The following is a 14,402-nucleotide window of genomic DNA, read 5'->3' on the forward strand; positions in this document are numbered from 1 at the left end:
CCTGGTGCTCTACCACTTGAGCCATGCCCCTAAAGTGTGTGGAGTGTCATTGTGACATTTACTCACGTTTACAGTATATTCCAATCTGTCTTACACCTTCTCCCACTCTCCTTTCCCCCGTACCCCTCTTCATAAAACAATTTCAGCATAAGTTTCATTGTTCTATTTTCATATAAGCAAATGGTCTCCTTTGACACATCCGTCATCCTTCATCCTCCTTCTTAGCCCAGCCCAGTCCCACCAGTGCCTACCCAACTAACAGAGCCTGTGTATTTCTCCACCCCCAGCTTTCTAGTGATGAACAGCTTTCACTTTTATGTGCATGAGTTTTTGTAGGATGGATACACATTTTTAGCACTATGAATACTGAGTTCTGTGAAGATACGCTTGTGTATCTGGGCTTCTTGATCCCTAGATGTCTCCCTGAGGTTTCTGGATTCCTAATTCCAAGTTTATGATTTTAGCATTGCTGCAACCTTGACTTGGCTTGTGGTAGTGTTGCCTGTGACTGGTTTGGCGGTGCTGGGACACTCAGGAAGCTACTTCAAGTTAAGTGTTTGATCTGCCATTTTTATTATTTCTAGCAACCATTATTTAGTCACTTACTGTATACCAAATCTGTAATATAGTAAGCACATGGTGACCATGTCCTCATTTAGCCCTCACAGCACTCACGGACGAGGTATGCCCCGCATGAGGCAGTGGATAGAGGAGTAAGTGGCCTATAAGTAATTGGGGGCTCCTGGCACTGGGGTTCACACTTGTAATCCTTCCAACTCGGGAGGCTGCAATCTGAGGATAACCAGACTGGGCAGGAAAGTCCAAAGACTCCAGTTTACCAGCAAAAAGCCAGAAGTGGTGTTATGGCTCAAGTGGTAGATCACTAGCCTTGAATGTTAGCAGAGTTCAAGCTCTAGTACTTGCATACACACACACACACACAAACACACACACACACACACACGAAAAAGGTGGGGGAATCTCAGACTTAGGGTAGATCACTAGCCTTGAATGTTAGCAGAGTTCAAGCTCTAGTACTTGCACACACACACACACATGCGCACGTGCACACACACACACACACACACACACACACACACACACACACACGAGAAAAAAGGTGGGGGAATCTCAGACTTAGGGCTGGCTGCCTGATTGCAAAGCTTGTGTTTGTGGCCACTTCATCTTTCATCTTTTTCCAGAAGTTTCAGGAAAATGCTGGAAAACCTTAAACAGGATTCAGTGGCTACCTCCTGCTGCTACAGGCTTCATCTGTCTTCTGCTACCTGTGGGCTCCCGGGCAGTACACCAGGAACATCCAGCCAGATGTTCTGCTTTGTTGCTAAAGAGCTTCTGCCTCGCCTCCTGCCCCTTTCCTACTTGCCTTTGGGGTAGACAGTAGACTCTTAAGGAAGAAGCATCCTCCCTACTCTACTTGGAGCTCCCATTTGTCATTCTCCTGAATCCTTCCCTTCTGGGGCCCTAAAGAGCCTCCTAGCAACCTTCCCCGCCAGCAGGGTTCCCTATTTACTTCTCTCATAAAGACATTCTTATGTCCTGTGTAGGGAGGAAGGCCATCTGGGCCCCAGCCTCCAAGGAGAATCAAGTCTCCTTCCCCATCCTTTCTTTTTTTTCTATGTGTGTGTGCAAACTACCTTCCCACACCTTCACTGCTGGCGGGTCAGGAAGAGGAATGGTGGCTGGTGGCATGAAAGGTGCTATCTTGATGTTGGCTGTGCATACGGAAGCATCAGGACCCTTATCTTGCTCCTTCATTATTGGCCTTTACAAGCGATCAGAAAACTGACAGCTGTATAGCCATGTGTCATTTAAATGTGACTCTCTAACTAAAAACGGATTTTTTTTTCCTATGGGACCTAATACTGAACTAACTCTACCGTCTGCCTGTAAAATATAAGCTTGTATATAAGCTGCTATATTTAGAATAATCTTCTCTGGGAATGACATTATGGCATTTGGGATATCTGCTTTGTATCATAGCTTAATTTTCTTTTATTTCATGAAGGGCTTCAGATGGTGATTTTTTTTTTTTTAACTTACTGATGTTTCAAATACCACCTGGTAACAGGAATAATAGAGAGCTCAAGCTGTGTTCTTCTTTTTAAAACAAACACCAGAAATAAAATACCTGCATTTAATGTTTACAAGTAATTATGTTAGTGATGCAAAATAGAGAATCACATCCAATGTTGCTTTCCACAGCTCTTTCTGTGAGTGCCCACTGTGGACAATTGTGTCCTGTCAAAATAGCAGCTTCAGAGGGACAGGGATTCCGAAAGATCCAATTAGCAACCTCAGTGTGTGCCATGCTCCAAGACATGGCACATTCCATGTTGTATGTTCAGATTATTCCTCTCTCTGTCTATCCCTGTTTCTCATTCCTATTCCCTTTTCATTCTTCACTCCTTCCCTGTATCATTTGTAGTTTATATTAAGAATGTATGGAAGAAAATGAAGAAAAATACACATATTCAAGCCATAAAACTAACTTAATCGCAAACTTTCAAGTTGGGCTTAATTTCCTAAAGCCCAAGATAGAAACAATCAGCTAATTGTTATTCTCAGAAAGAAGGAAATACATAAATTCCTGAGAATGTTAAGTGTTTCTTAGTACTTAATTGTAAAGTTTTTCCACAAGTAACCCTTTCACGATTTTCTTGTGTGTGGTAAATTTCTTATCTCTTGTCAGTCCCAGAACTTTTTGTCTTTGATTTTTAGATAGCTTGATAGTTATGCTTTTTTGGTGGCCCAAATTTGACTGGCAACTTCTTTGCCTTCTGTTTCTGGATGTCAGCATCCTTTCCCCAGATTTTGGGAAATTGCTACCATCATCTCTTTTTTTTTGTTTTTGTTTTTTGTCAGTCGTGGGGCTTGAACTCTGGGCCTGGGCGCTGTCCCTCAGCTCTTCAGCTCAAGGCGAGTGCTCTACCACTTGAGCCACAGCGCCACTTCTGGTTTTCTGGTGCTTAATTGGAGATAAAAATTTTACGGTCTTTCCTGCCAGGGCTGCCTTAAACCATGATCCTCAGATCTCAACCTCCTGAGTAGCTAGGCTTACATACGTCAGCTACTGGCACCTGGCAATCACTACTTTAAATATCCTTTCCAGCCCTTTAAACTTGTTCAACCACTTTGGAAAACAGTATGGAGGTTCCTCAAAAGACTTCACATAGATCTCCCCTATGACCCAGCAATCCCACTTTTGGGCATTTACCCAAATGTTTACAAACAAGACCACACTAAAGCTACCAGCACAACTATGTTTATTGCAGCATTATTTACCATAGCTAAGATATGGAACCAACCCAGATGTCCCTCAGCAGATGAATGGATCAAGAAAATGTGGTATATATACACAATGGAATTCTATGCCTCCATCAGAAAGAATGACATTGCCCCATTTGTTAGGAAATGGAAAGACTTGGAAAAAAATATATTAAGTGAAGTAAGCCAGGCCCAAAGAAACATAGGTCCCATGGTTTCCCTTATTTGCAATATCTAGTATATGTATGAGTCAAGCGGAAAAGGTCAGATAATGTGAGGTCAGGAAAATGAACCCTTAGATATGTATTTTAATGGTTTTTTTTCTTTCATGCATGTGTTTCTAATGCATTTATAAGATTATCTCTTTGTTGCTTTGTATGTCCCTCCCCCACAGTATAACCCCTGCTTTCACTGTATTTGATGTAAGTATAACTTGTGGAGGAGATGGGGAAAAACCAGTTGTTTAAGGATACAGGTGGACCTGCTGCAACAATGAGAAGTACAAGTTGTCATGTCCAAAACGAGCTTTACAACGTCGGTGTGGGGGGGGGGGTGGAAGGGAAGGAAAAGGATTGGGATTGGGGGGGAGGGGGGAGGCTGGGAAGGGATGTGAAGGGTAAACCAAAGGAGGAGGCTGCAATGCTTGGTAAGAAATGTACGCATTATCCTGCCCATGTAATTGTAACCCCTCTGTACAGTATGTTCACAAATAAAATAAAATTAAATTAAAAAAAAATTTTACGGTCTTTCCTGCCAGGGCTGCCTTAAACCATGATCCTCAGATCTCAGCCTCCTGAGTAGCTAGGATTACATATGTCAGCTACTGGCGCCTGGCAATCACTACTTTAAATATCCTTTCCAGCCCTTTAAAAAAAATTGTTTCAGAAATCTTAGTTCTCTTGATGACATCTCATAATCTGCGTAAACTTTCTTCATTTATTTTTATTTTTTTTATCTTTTTGTTCTTCTATCTGAATAACTTTTATTACTGTGTTTAAGCTCACTGATTTCCTATGCTTAACTCTGCTGGTGAAGCTTTTTATTGAATTTTTTTAAATCAGTCATCTTCTTTATCTAGGATGTTTTCATCTTAAAAAAAACTCACTTCTGTGGCTGGGAAGGTGGCTCAGTGGTAGAGTGCTTGCCTTGCATGCTCGAGGCCCTGGGTTCGATTCCTCAGCACCACATAAGCAAAAAGAAAAAAGCCGGAAGTGGCGTTGTGGCTCAAGTGGTAGAGCGCTAGCCTTGAGCTGAAGAGCTGAGGGACAGCACCCAGGCCCAGAGTTCAGGCCCCACGACCAGACTCAAAAAAAAAAAAAAAAAAAACCCTCACTTCTATTTCTTAACTTTATTTTGATTATGCATTGTCTTCCATAATCCATTAAATTTTCCATCTATATATAACAGTATATTATATGATGAACTTTCTTAAGATAATTATTCTGAAATCTTTGGCAGTCAATTTGGATGTCCTTCCCTTCTCCTTCCCCTTCTCCTTCCATTCCTTTATCTTCCCTTCCTTTATCTTCCTTTCCTTTGCCTTTTCCCTTCTTTACCAGTAGCAGGCTTTGAACTTAGGACTTGCTTGCTTGCTCAGCTTACTTGCTTAGCTGGTGCTCTACCACTTGAACCTTGAGCCACACATCTAGCCCAGCTTTTTTCTGGTTATTCTGGATTTGAAATCTTGGGGATTTTTCTGTCTTACCTGGCTTTAAAATATAATACTCTGGGGCTGGGAAGGTGGCTCAGTGGTAGAGCGCTTGCCTTGCATGCCTGAGGCCCTGGGTTCGATTCTTCAGCACCACATAAGCAAAAAGAAAAAAGCCGGAGGTGGTGCTGTGGCTCAAGTGGTAGGGCACTAGCCTTGAGCTGAAGAGCTGAGGGACAATGCCCAGGTCCAGAGTTCAGGCCCCACGACTGGACCCCCCCAAAAAATAAATAAATAAAAAATATAATACTCTGGATCTCAGCTTCCTCAGTTTCTAGGATTACATGCAAAAGCCACTTGAGCTCAGCGAGATGTCCATTTCATTAGAGTCTAGCTTTATTGTTTCTTTTGATGGTGTCACAATTCTTCATCATTCTTATGTCCTTGTATTGGTACTTATACATTTGAGGAGACAGCCACCTTTTCTAGCTTTTGTAGCTGTTCTTTGGCATTGACAGAAGTTCACTATTTACTTTGGCTTTTGGTTCTAGATGAGATCGCTGATCCTGACCCTGCGCAGGCAGAGCTTACTGTTGGGTCCTTTAGTTGGTGGCTGCTCCATTTGCTCTTGTGTTTAGGTGGGCTGCTTGCTGACTGGGCACTGATGTCTGGCCTTGCAAGTAGATAGAACTGCTTCTGAGCACGGCATTCACTCCTGGTCTGCCAGAACTATAGAGTGTATTTTTGGTTAAGCATTGCTGTTATGATAGCCCTTCAGGATTGAGCAGTGCTAGGCTCTGAGTTTATGCAGTCACTGCTCTAAATGGATGGGGATAGAGCCGTGGTTTATGGAGTATATGTTGGGGCCATTTCTTTGCGTGGCCAGGCCATAGAGTGGCTCAGAGTTTGGGTGGAGTCATTCTTGGAATTGCTGGGCATGGTATCAGACTTGGCTCTGATAATGTCAAAACTGGAGACTGACTTAGATGAAAACAAAATCAGCCATATAGAGGATTTCCAGGGATGGGAACCTTTTTCTGCCAAGGGCTGTTTTGGTATTTATAACAGTTCCAGGCCATACAAAATTATTATTTCAGAAAGATGGGTCATAGGCAGCCCGCAAGAAGCATTACATGTCTGTCCTGTCGTATGCCAAGTGATACTGTGGGTCTAAGATGACCCATGGGTCAGATGTTTCCAAGGAACAAAACCAGAAAACAACATTGGCAAAATTTCCATGCCCGTTTAGGTGCTTGAATGATAGCTTAGGCTCTATGTCATGCAACACTGAAAATGATTTCTGCTTTTAACATGTCCTAGGAAGATGTAGCACATCCTAACTATACCCACAGGAAGCTCTTAGTCATACTCCATAGGACTTGGAGCCTTTTGATGATAGACAACCTAAATGAATGGAAATGTTTCAACAGCAACTAAAGAAAATAGATGCCAAACTAATGTAATTTGATAAATAACTGAACCCAGAAAATCCCTATCAGTTATCGAGTGTACTTACAGAATAGTTAATATAAAAACATTTTTCTAATAATATTCTGGAAATGAAGAAAAGAGTGAGGGTCAAGAGGAAGGAAGGGAGGAGAAGAAGAAGGAGGGAAAGGAAGGAATCATTTCATAGGCTGGAATAATTAAGACAGGTGAAGAAAGAGCAGGATTCAGTGCGATATCCAAATCAACACTGATCTATCAGGAAGTGTTGCTGCTAGCTGTCTCTCAAGGGTCAGCCTGTAAAGATCAGTTCAGAACCGTTAACTCTTATCCATCAGCTTGGAACCAAGGAGAGATAAATAGGATGTTCAGATCACTTTTGCCAGCCTTCTTGCACAGCAGGGGATGTGCTGTTAGTGCAGTAGATTGGCTTGCGCTACCTTCCTGTACACTTGTGATGATGAGGTCCAGAAGGCAGCTAGCATAGACTTTGTAAAAACTTTCTCAGCCAAGGATTAACTTTTTATAAACCTAATTGCCATTTTGAAAAACTATATGGAAAATTTTTGAGTTTATTCCTAGTAAATTATAACCCAAAGAAGGATTCTATGTAAAATGAAAGCTGTAAGATTGATCCCAAGGTAAGAATCTACTAGTCTTGTCTTTATTTTGTGCTCTACTTGGTTTTAGCCTGTTAACTAAATGAACTCTAGATAATATAGATATTGCTGAGTCCACTGGAAGTAGCATCAGACCCTTGGCCAGTCACCAGAGTCAAGAAAGAGGCTGAAAGATATTTCAAGTGTGCAGGAGTGTGAGCATAATGCATATATATATATATATATATATATATATATATATATATATATATATATATATATCACAGGGTGGAACATGTACATGGGAATTAGAAATAGCAGAAGTGTTCTTCAGTCAGTAGCCAGTTTAGACAGAACAATTCTTCTACCACATCACTACGTACAGCATGAGTTAACTTCTGTCTGCTTTTTCTTTTAGACCTCTGCTCTTCCAGACAAGTGAACATGTGGCCAATAGCCCAGCACTGGGGGATATTATTCCATTCAGCATTGTTATTCAGTTTTTGTTCACAAGAGCACCTGCTGAGCTGAAATCCCCATTCCAGGTAATCAAGTGAGGTGGGAACTCTCTTGGAAGTTACTAGTGTGTTACCTTTGTGAGCACTGAAGCCCCGCACTGAATGGGATCTTGGCCCTCCCGTTCCTCATGTAGACCTGCATATTTCTCTCTGGTGGTGAATAGTGACTACTGAAGAGAAACTCTCCCTGCATAGCATCCACCTTTTCAGCAGTGTAGTAAAATTACCTGATGTGTAGGCACTTGTGCTCAAACCTGTCATATTCCTATTCAGGAGACAGATCTGCAGATTGTGGTTCAGTGCCAGCCCAGGCAGGAAAGTCCATGAGACTCCTATCCTTAATTTTAAAAAAACAAAAAGCTGGAAGTGGAGGTGGGGCTCAAGTGGTAAAGCACTTGAGCAAAAAAGCTCAGGAGCAGCACCCAGGCTTTGAGTTCAAGCCCCAGGACTGCCATGAAAAAGTGATAAATCCCAAATTCACCTTTAAGAATAACACTGTCACAAGTAATTTATGTTCATGAAGTTCTTTGGATGAAGACTCCATTTCTTGTGCTGACTCACCTTTCATTAGCAAATCTTGAGGCGTCTTGGCCATCAAGACAGTGCATACCACCTTTCAGATACTACCTTTGGTGGGTGTTGGTCATAATTTCACTTGGGAAGTCCTCAAAAATGCTAAGAACATTTTCTCATCTCTAATTGTGTTATGACCCTGCAGAGAGCAGAATGGTCCCACGCACGCTTCTCCCAGTGGCTGGATGACCATCCTTCTGAAAAGGACAGGCTCCTCCTCATCAGGTAAACTTGTGTGAGCCAGGACTGCTTGAGTGCCAAGGGGACACAGGGGCTGTGCCTGGGTAGGCAAGGACATGTGACTGTACCTCCTCCAGGTGGCCACCACACTGCATGAGCACCTGTTTACCCCAAGTCCCCACAGTGAACTTTCAGGCCCCGTAACTTTGCTGTCCATCCTAACTCCTCCATACCTTCACATACTCTTATGCTATCTCGTGCTTTAATGTAGCCCTGGATCATTCACTTGCAGCTTTAAAAGCAACTTCAACTATGAGAAGACTCTTTAGCTCCATATTTTGTTTCATTTCATGTGCTGCAGTTAGTGAACTGGTGGCATGGGAGGGAACTCAGAATAACACCCAAAGAGTCTACAACTACTCGTAGGAAACAGGAGCAGCTCAGCACAACTTTGACACTTCAGGGACCCCCACGGATGCATGGTGCATATACACATGTACAGAGGTTGCATGCCCCAGCAGGGATGCTTCCACTCTTACATCATACTTGTTAGGCAATTTTCTCTGATCAGTTTTTGCTTCTGAGATTGCTCTCACCAGAATTCCCAAAGACCTTATGGTCAGTATTCTCATCTACCTCTTCTGCAGCTTTTGCCAGAGTTGACTGCCATTTCCTCTTTTCATCAACTGACTGAACATACTCACATTGATGTTAGGCCCATATTTTATTGGTGGCCCTATGCTCAGAACTGAGGGTACTGAGTAAAATGTATTGAGACCCTGTTTGCTAAGAGCTTTCATAATTTCATGGTTGGTCATCTGCTTCCCAGGTCACTTTTCCCCATTTGCTTAATTGTCATCTGTTTAATTCTTTTTTTTGGGGGGGGGTCTGGTTGTGGGGCTTGAACTCTGGGCCTGGGTGCTGTCCCTCAGCTCTTCAGCTCAAGGCTAGCACTCTAGCACTTGAGCCACAGCGCCACTTCCACCCAGGGCCTCATGCATGCAAGGCAAGTACTCTACCACTGAGCCACCTTCCCAGCCCATCTGTTTAATTCTTAAATGCTGTCATTTCCATAGTTTGTTCCTGGCTCTTTTGTCTTCTTTTGTCTGGACATTGACATCCAGGTGAGCTCATGCAGACCCACACCTCATGCCTTCATATCTTTTTCACAGTTCAGAGTCTGTGACTCACTTAGTTGTAAGGGGCCTCAGGCTGTCAGAGGTTAGCACTCAAACATGCCCACAGAAATCTCCATCCCACATATTCTCTGTTCTCACAAATCTTCTCCTTCCCCTGTATATTCTGTATTGAGGGAAGGTCACCATCACATAATCAACCAATGTAGAAAAGCTTTAAATCATCATTCCACTCCTATGTTGCCCTCACTCTCCACATCTGGTCAGTTTTCTGTCTCAAACAGTTCTTGAAACTATTCTCAGGTCCCTGAGCTTTATGGTATCTCAGTGCATGTGAAGTTTGGGTCCCCTAGAGCCACGGGAAGTCTCAAGCACTGTGATACTCCTTAGCTGCACATGCCTGAAAGCACCATCCCAGCTTCAAGGGGTATTTTCCACTTGTCAAGTGGGAGCATCCACTGAAGAATCTGGTGGAGTCCATGAGAAACAGCTCATCAGCTTCCTAGAATGCTGGTGTCAAACCCGCTAGAACCTGTGTGGCCTGCTCTGCCTTTCCTTTCTATACCCAGCTGTGAACATCTGACTCAGAAATGGGAAAGGTTAATTCATGTGCCAGCTTCAAACTGCTCTCGAAAAGGCTTCTGGTGTGACAAGAGTCTGGGATTCAACTCAGTCAGGGATTTGCTGTCTGTAAATTGTTCTCTGAATCCCAAAGGTTCACTCAGCTGCAACATACTTGGTAATAGAAAAAGATTCAGATAATTGAACAAGGCTCACTTTTGTCTTCTTAACAAGTTGGAATGAGTTCCTCTACAACAGTTGTCCTGCTGTGGATACAGCACAACTCTTGTTTCTTTTGCTTCTCTTTAAAAATGTTTGAGTGATTTCATCAGCAGTGCTGTTGCTAGGCTTGTGTTTACCCATTGAAAACTGCTTGGAAATACTGTCCTGCTTTTTAAAGGAGGCCTAGCATCCCTCTGCACATAGCTGATCCCACACCCTTCATTGAGGTCTCCTTGGGGGAACCTACAAAAGCCGCACTGTTGCTATGGCCTGGCTCTTGGCAAGGAAGGACATTTGTCTTTGAGACTGTCCTCTCTTATATATCTGTTCCTATATACCACAGTGTCACTGGATATCTTTCTTTCCCCTGGAGATAAACCCAGGGAGAGTATCACTCTTTAAATGTCAGCACATTAGTTTTAGTTGCTGGGGCAAACCTTGTTGCATGCTCATTCTGCTCCTTCTGGCATCATCTGTTAGGTTGTCATAAGTAGGGCAAAGAGGATCATGGAGTAATGCTACTGAATGACAAACAGCCAGCTGTCTTTTGCCTTTCTTCCAGTTTCTGTATAGCACCGTATTTTTTTCTTGGTGTTTTTAATGAAGAGTGATAGAAAACTGCATTTCTGGGCAGGTTGCACAGACAGGTGTGCTCCAGGTGCATCATCTCACCCAGACCTGTGTGTTACAGGTAGTGAATATGCCTTCAGCAAAGATGGAAGAGTGATTTAAATTATATTTTATTATCTTTAAGTAGTTAACAGAAATTGCCACTCAACAAATCATTTATGAATACAATGTCACCCCTTTCATCATTCCCCCCATCCCTCCCAACCCACCCCCTCTACTCAATTTCCTTAATTTCATAGGATATACATTGAGTATTATGACTGCATTTCCCTCCCTCTTGGTCTGCCCTCCTCATTCAACACCTTCCAAGTACCAGTTTGCTGGTATTTCTTTTGTTGGACTGTGTGTTTTCTAAGGAATTATACTGTTAGAATTCTCAAAGTATGAATTTTTGGTGCAAAGATTGTTCAAGCTCTGTAGAAATGATAGAGCTTATATAAAATACTTGGTGCATACATGTCCTCTGGCCCCTTGCCTTCCTGCCATTGTCCAGGACCCGCAGACAGTCCTTATCTGTTCGCAGAACTTCAAGACCCACACTGCTATAGGGTAATTCTCTTGATTCTATGAATATCAGTACTTACCAATTTGGGGAACTGAGTGAGCAAGATGAGTTAATAGGACAGAACCAGAGAAAAGCCTACGGTTTGGCTCCCTTTTGAGGCATGTTGAATACATTGTCATTTCTGTATTTCAGTACTAGTCACACTAGATATTTAATGACTGACAAAAATCAGCTTTGTTTTCCATTAAAACATCTATTTGGTTAGTGTATTATCAAATTGGAACAGTTCTGCCATGCAAGTACAAACCATTCCTCTACTAATACTTGGGTTTTATGTTTTCCCAGTAATCTTACTTTGGTTACAAACCAAGTTGAAAGTATGTTTCACTGAAACAAGTGAAGTCATTTAATAATGGTTGAAAATTTTGCTTTGGTTTTATGTGGGAGGGCAGCCTCATCTGTGTTTCTCCTCATAGTTCTGATGGTGTTTTTGAAGAATACAAAAAAAATTAATCATCAAACTTATTTCTAAGTTTTCTTCAATATTGTATAATCTGTAGTTTCATTCATATGAATGAAAATGGAACTGTATTTATGTATTAATACATTATGTATTAATAGGATGGATATAAATGCATTCACTTTGGAGCAATTCCAGGTTCTATGAATTTCAGCTTAGAATCGCTGTACACATACCAGTGTATATACACATGTATTACCTCAAAGATAATTGAACCCTGGGGGTTTCTTTGCTGTGTATTAATCTGTAAAAACTACATTTAAGGGGGATGAGGGGAGATGGAAAGGAATGGGAAGGGGAAACAAAGGAGGAGGTAACAATGCTTGATAAAAATGTGCCCATATAATTGTAACCCCTCTGTACGGTATTTTCAGTTTAAAAAAAAAAATAGTTTCTGACTGGAGCCAAATCCAGCAAATCCTTCAATAAAGGATGGTCTCCTCAGCTCTAACACTAAAGCCAATGTCTCCAGTTTCTGACTTTGGGCGCTATTCACAGTACTATTATTTGATAAATAGTTTGTATGGAAATTTATTAAATAAATTGACCCTGTTTATAGGTAAAAAACAAAAACAAAAACAAAAAACTACATTTAAGAAGTTGGGGTGATTTCTGGAATAGAATGGCAGCTAATGTATTAAAAGCAGTAGCTCCATTAAGGATTAGATCTCACATGAGTTGAAGCATCTCACAAAGCATTGTTCTATAAGAGGATTGAAGTCCATCTTTGCGTACTAGTAAGAATTATATGTGAGATTAGGAATTAAGCATATGAACTGAGTAACATACTAGCTTACACCTTATTCAAGAAACTGTTTCTTAAATAGAGGTCAGCCCATCCTTCCACATAGCTAATTTAAAAGATTCTGAGTCATGCTGGCTCTGAGCATAGAGCAAGTCTTCAAGGATTCTGGAATGCTGGGTACTGTGATGTCCAGGCTGTGGATGAAAGTCAAAACTTTCCACAGATCTGTGTGACTCCATAGGAGTTTGCATTCTTTTGTGATGTCAGGAGTTAGGAAAGGCTTATTGAAAGGGAGCATTTCAAATTGAGTCTGAAGAGACAGAACTCTGCAAGAAAGCAAACAAGAACATTCAAGGATAAAGGTGGTAATGTGCAAATGAATGAGACTGTTTTCTCCTTCACTTTACTCAGTATGTCCCCAAATGAATTAGGCCTTTGCCAGCTCCTGCCTTATCATAGAACTACTTCTTTATTTTGGAATAATACATGAACAAACATCCTCGATATCTTTCTGCACAGGCAGTGGGGTTGGCTAACAGTCACAATGAATGAAGTGTCTTTGTACATTACTTAGTCACACACACGGGAGTCTGAGGCTTTTAGGCTATGTCAGACTATCTAGTAAAAGCCCATAGTAGTACAGAGGTCTGGTGATTGATCATGGAGCTGATATTCAGGTAGGTTGAGTTTGGGCACTGTCATGTCCAGAATAAGCCTAATGAATGACATTGTACCTCAGGAATTTTTTTTAAAAAAGCTCTTTTGTCATACTGTGCAAGAATGACTAGGGGGAGGAAGCTACCACCAGGCTACGACCTCTTTAGAGGCCACAGCATAAGGTAGCAAGGTGAAGCAAAGGAGAGAACACCGACTGGCAATAATGTGAGGCAAATGTATAGGGCAGGGCAGTCTTAAGACAGTCTTGTGTCTTCCTAAATTTTTGACAGGTTAAGTTTGAGGGAAATCTAGAAGAAAATATGATAGAGATGTCCAGAAGACAGAGGGAAACGAATCAGGAAGGGAGGTCAGGGATAAATTGGAAATACTTGACATGTGAGCATGCAGGTAGTTTGGTGGGGGGCACTGTGTAGAGAGATGGGCAAGTACAACCTGGCCAACAGGAAATATTTCCTGTTTGGGAGAAAAAAAAATCCTGTTATTAAATGTCTCAAGATTGAGTGAACTGAGTGCAGGTATTGTTATACATTTTATAGATGTGTTCTAATCTCAAAAACAAGTGAATTTTGAAAAGTGATTACGACTTGTTAAATTTGTGTACATGACAATGATCTTTTTACCATTCTCTTACCTCCAGTTAACAGTTATGCTTCAGTAATTAGGAAACTTTTTCCATAAAAAGGCCAGATACATTTTACCAAGGGCAGGGGACATCTGGCCCTAGAAATCATTTGTACTTAATGGGACAAACAAGTGTGCTTCTTGTTGGCTGCTGCAGCCTGTCTGCCTGTATTGATAATTATGTGCAGCCTGTGAATGACGATCTAAGTATCCAAATAGTCCTTGGCAGAAAATAGGTTTTCTACCCATTAGGCATTGCCAAGTTACTGCTTCCACACTTAACTCTGCTGTTGTATGAGAGTGGTCCTAGACAGTAGAGAAAGGAGCAGCACAGGACTGCATTGTGCTTGGAGGCTTTTGCTGAGTCCCTAATCTACTTCATGAGGACACCACACCATATAACCTCTAAGTTCAGACTCCAAAAGGTTTTGGTTGTGAGTGGTCCGTGGTCCACAGTCCAAGTATCAGGAGTATTTTATGCCTACTAGTGTTACCATGTATAACACTACAACTCTATTCTCCAGCATGATTTTCC

At 41.7% G+C, this 14,402-nt stretch overlaps 1 protein-coding gene across 1 annotated transcript in view; it reads left to right on the forward strand.

Moving 5' to 3' along the window:
* Positions 1–14,402, forward strand: part of Cog5 (component of oligomeric golgi complex 5) — a 207,024-nt gene that overhangs the window by 191,624 nt on the left and 998 nt on the right. Inside the window, exons 20-21 of the mRNA XM_069996235.1 lie at positions 7,397–7,523; positions 8,215–8,294. Of these exons, the coding sequence (XP_069852336.1) occupies positions 7,397–7,523; positions 8,215–8,294 (207 nt within the window). The remainder of the gene's footprint in view (positions 1–7,396; positions 7,524–8,214; positions 8,295–14,402) is intronic.

This window comes from Dipodomys merriami, unplaced genomic scaffold, assembly GCF_024711535.1.
Source record: "Dipodomys merriami isolate MVZ:Mamm:240054 unplaced genomic scaffold, mDipMer1.0.p SCAF_5, whole genome shotgun sequence".
Classification (NCBI taxonomy): Eukaryota; Metazoa; Chordata; class Mammalia; order Rodentia; family Heteromyidae; genus Dipodomys; species Dipodomys merriami.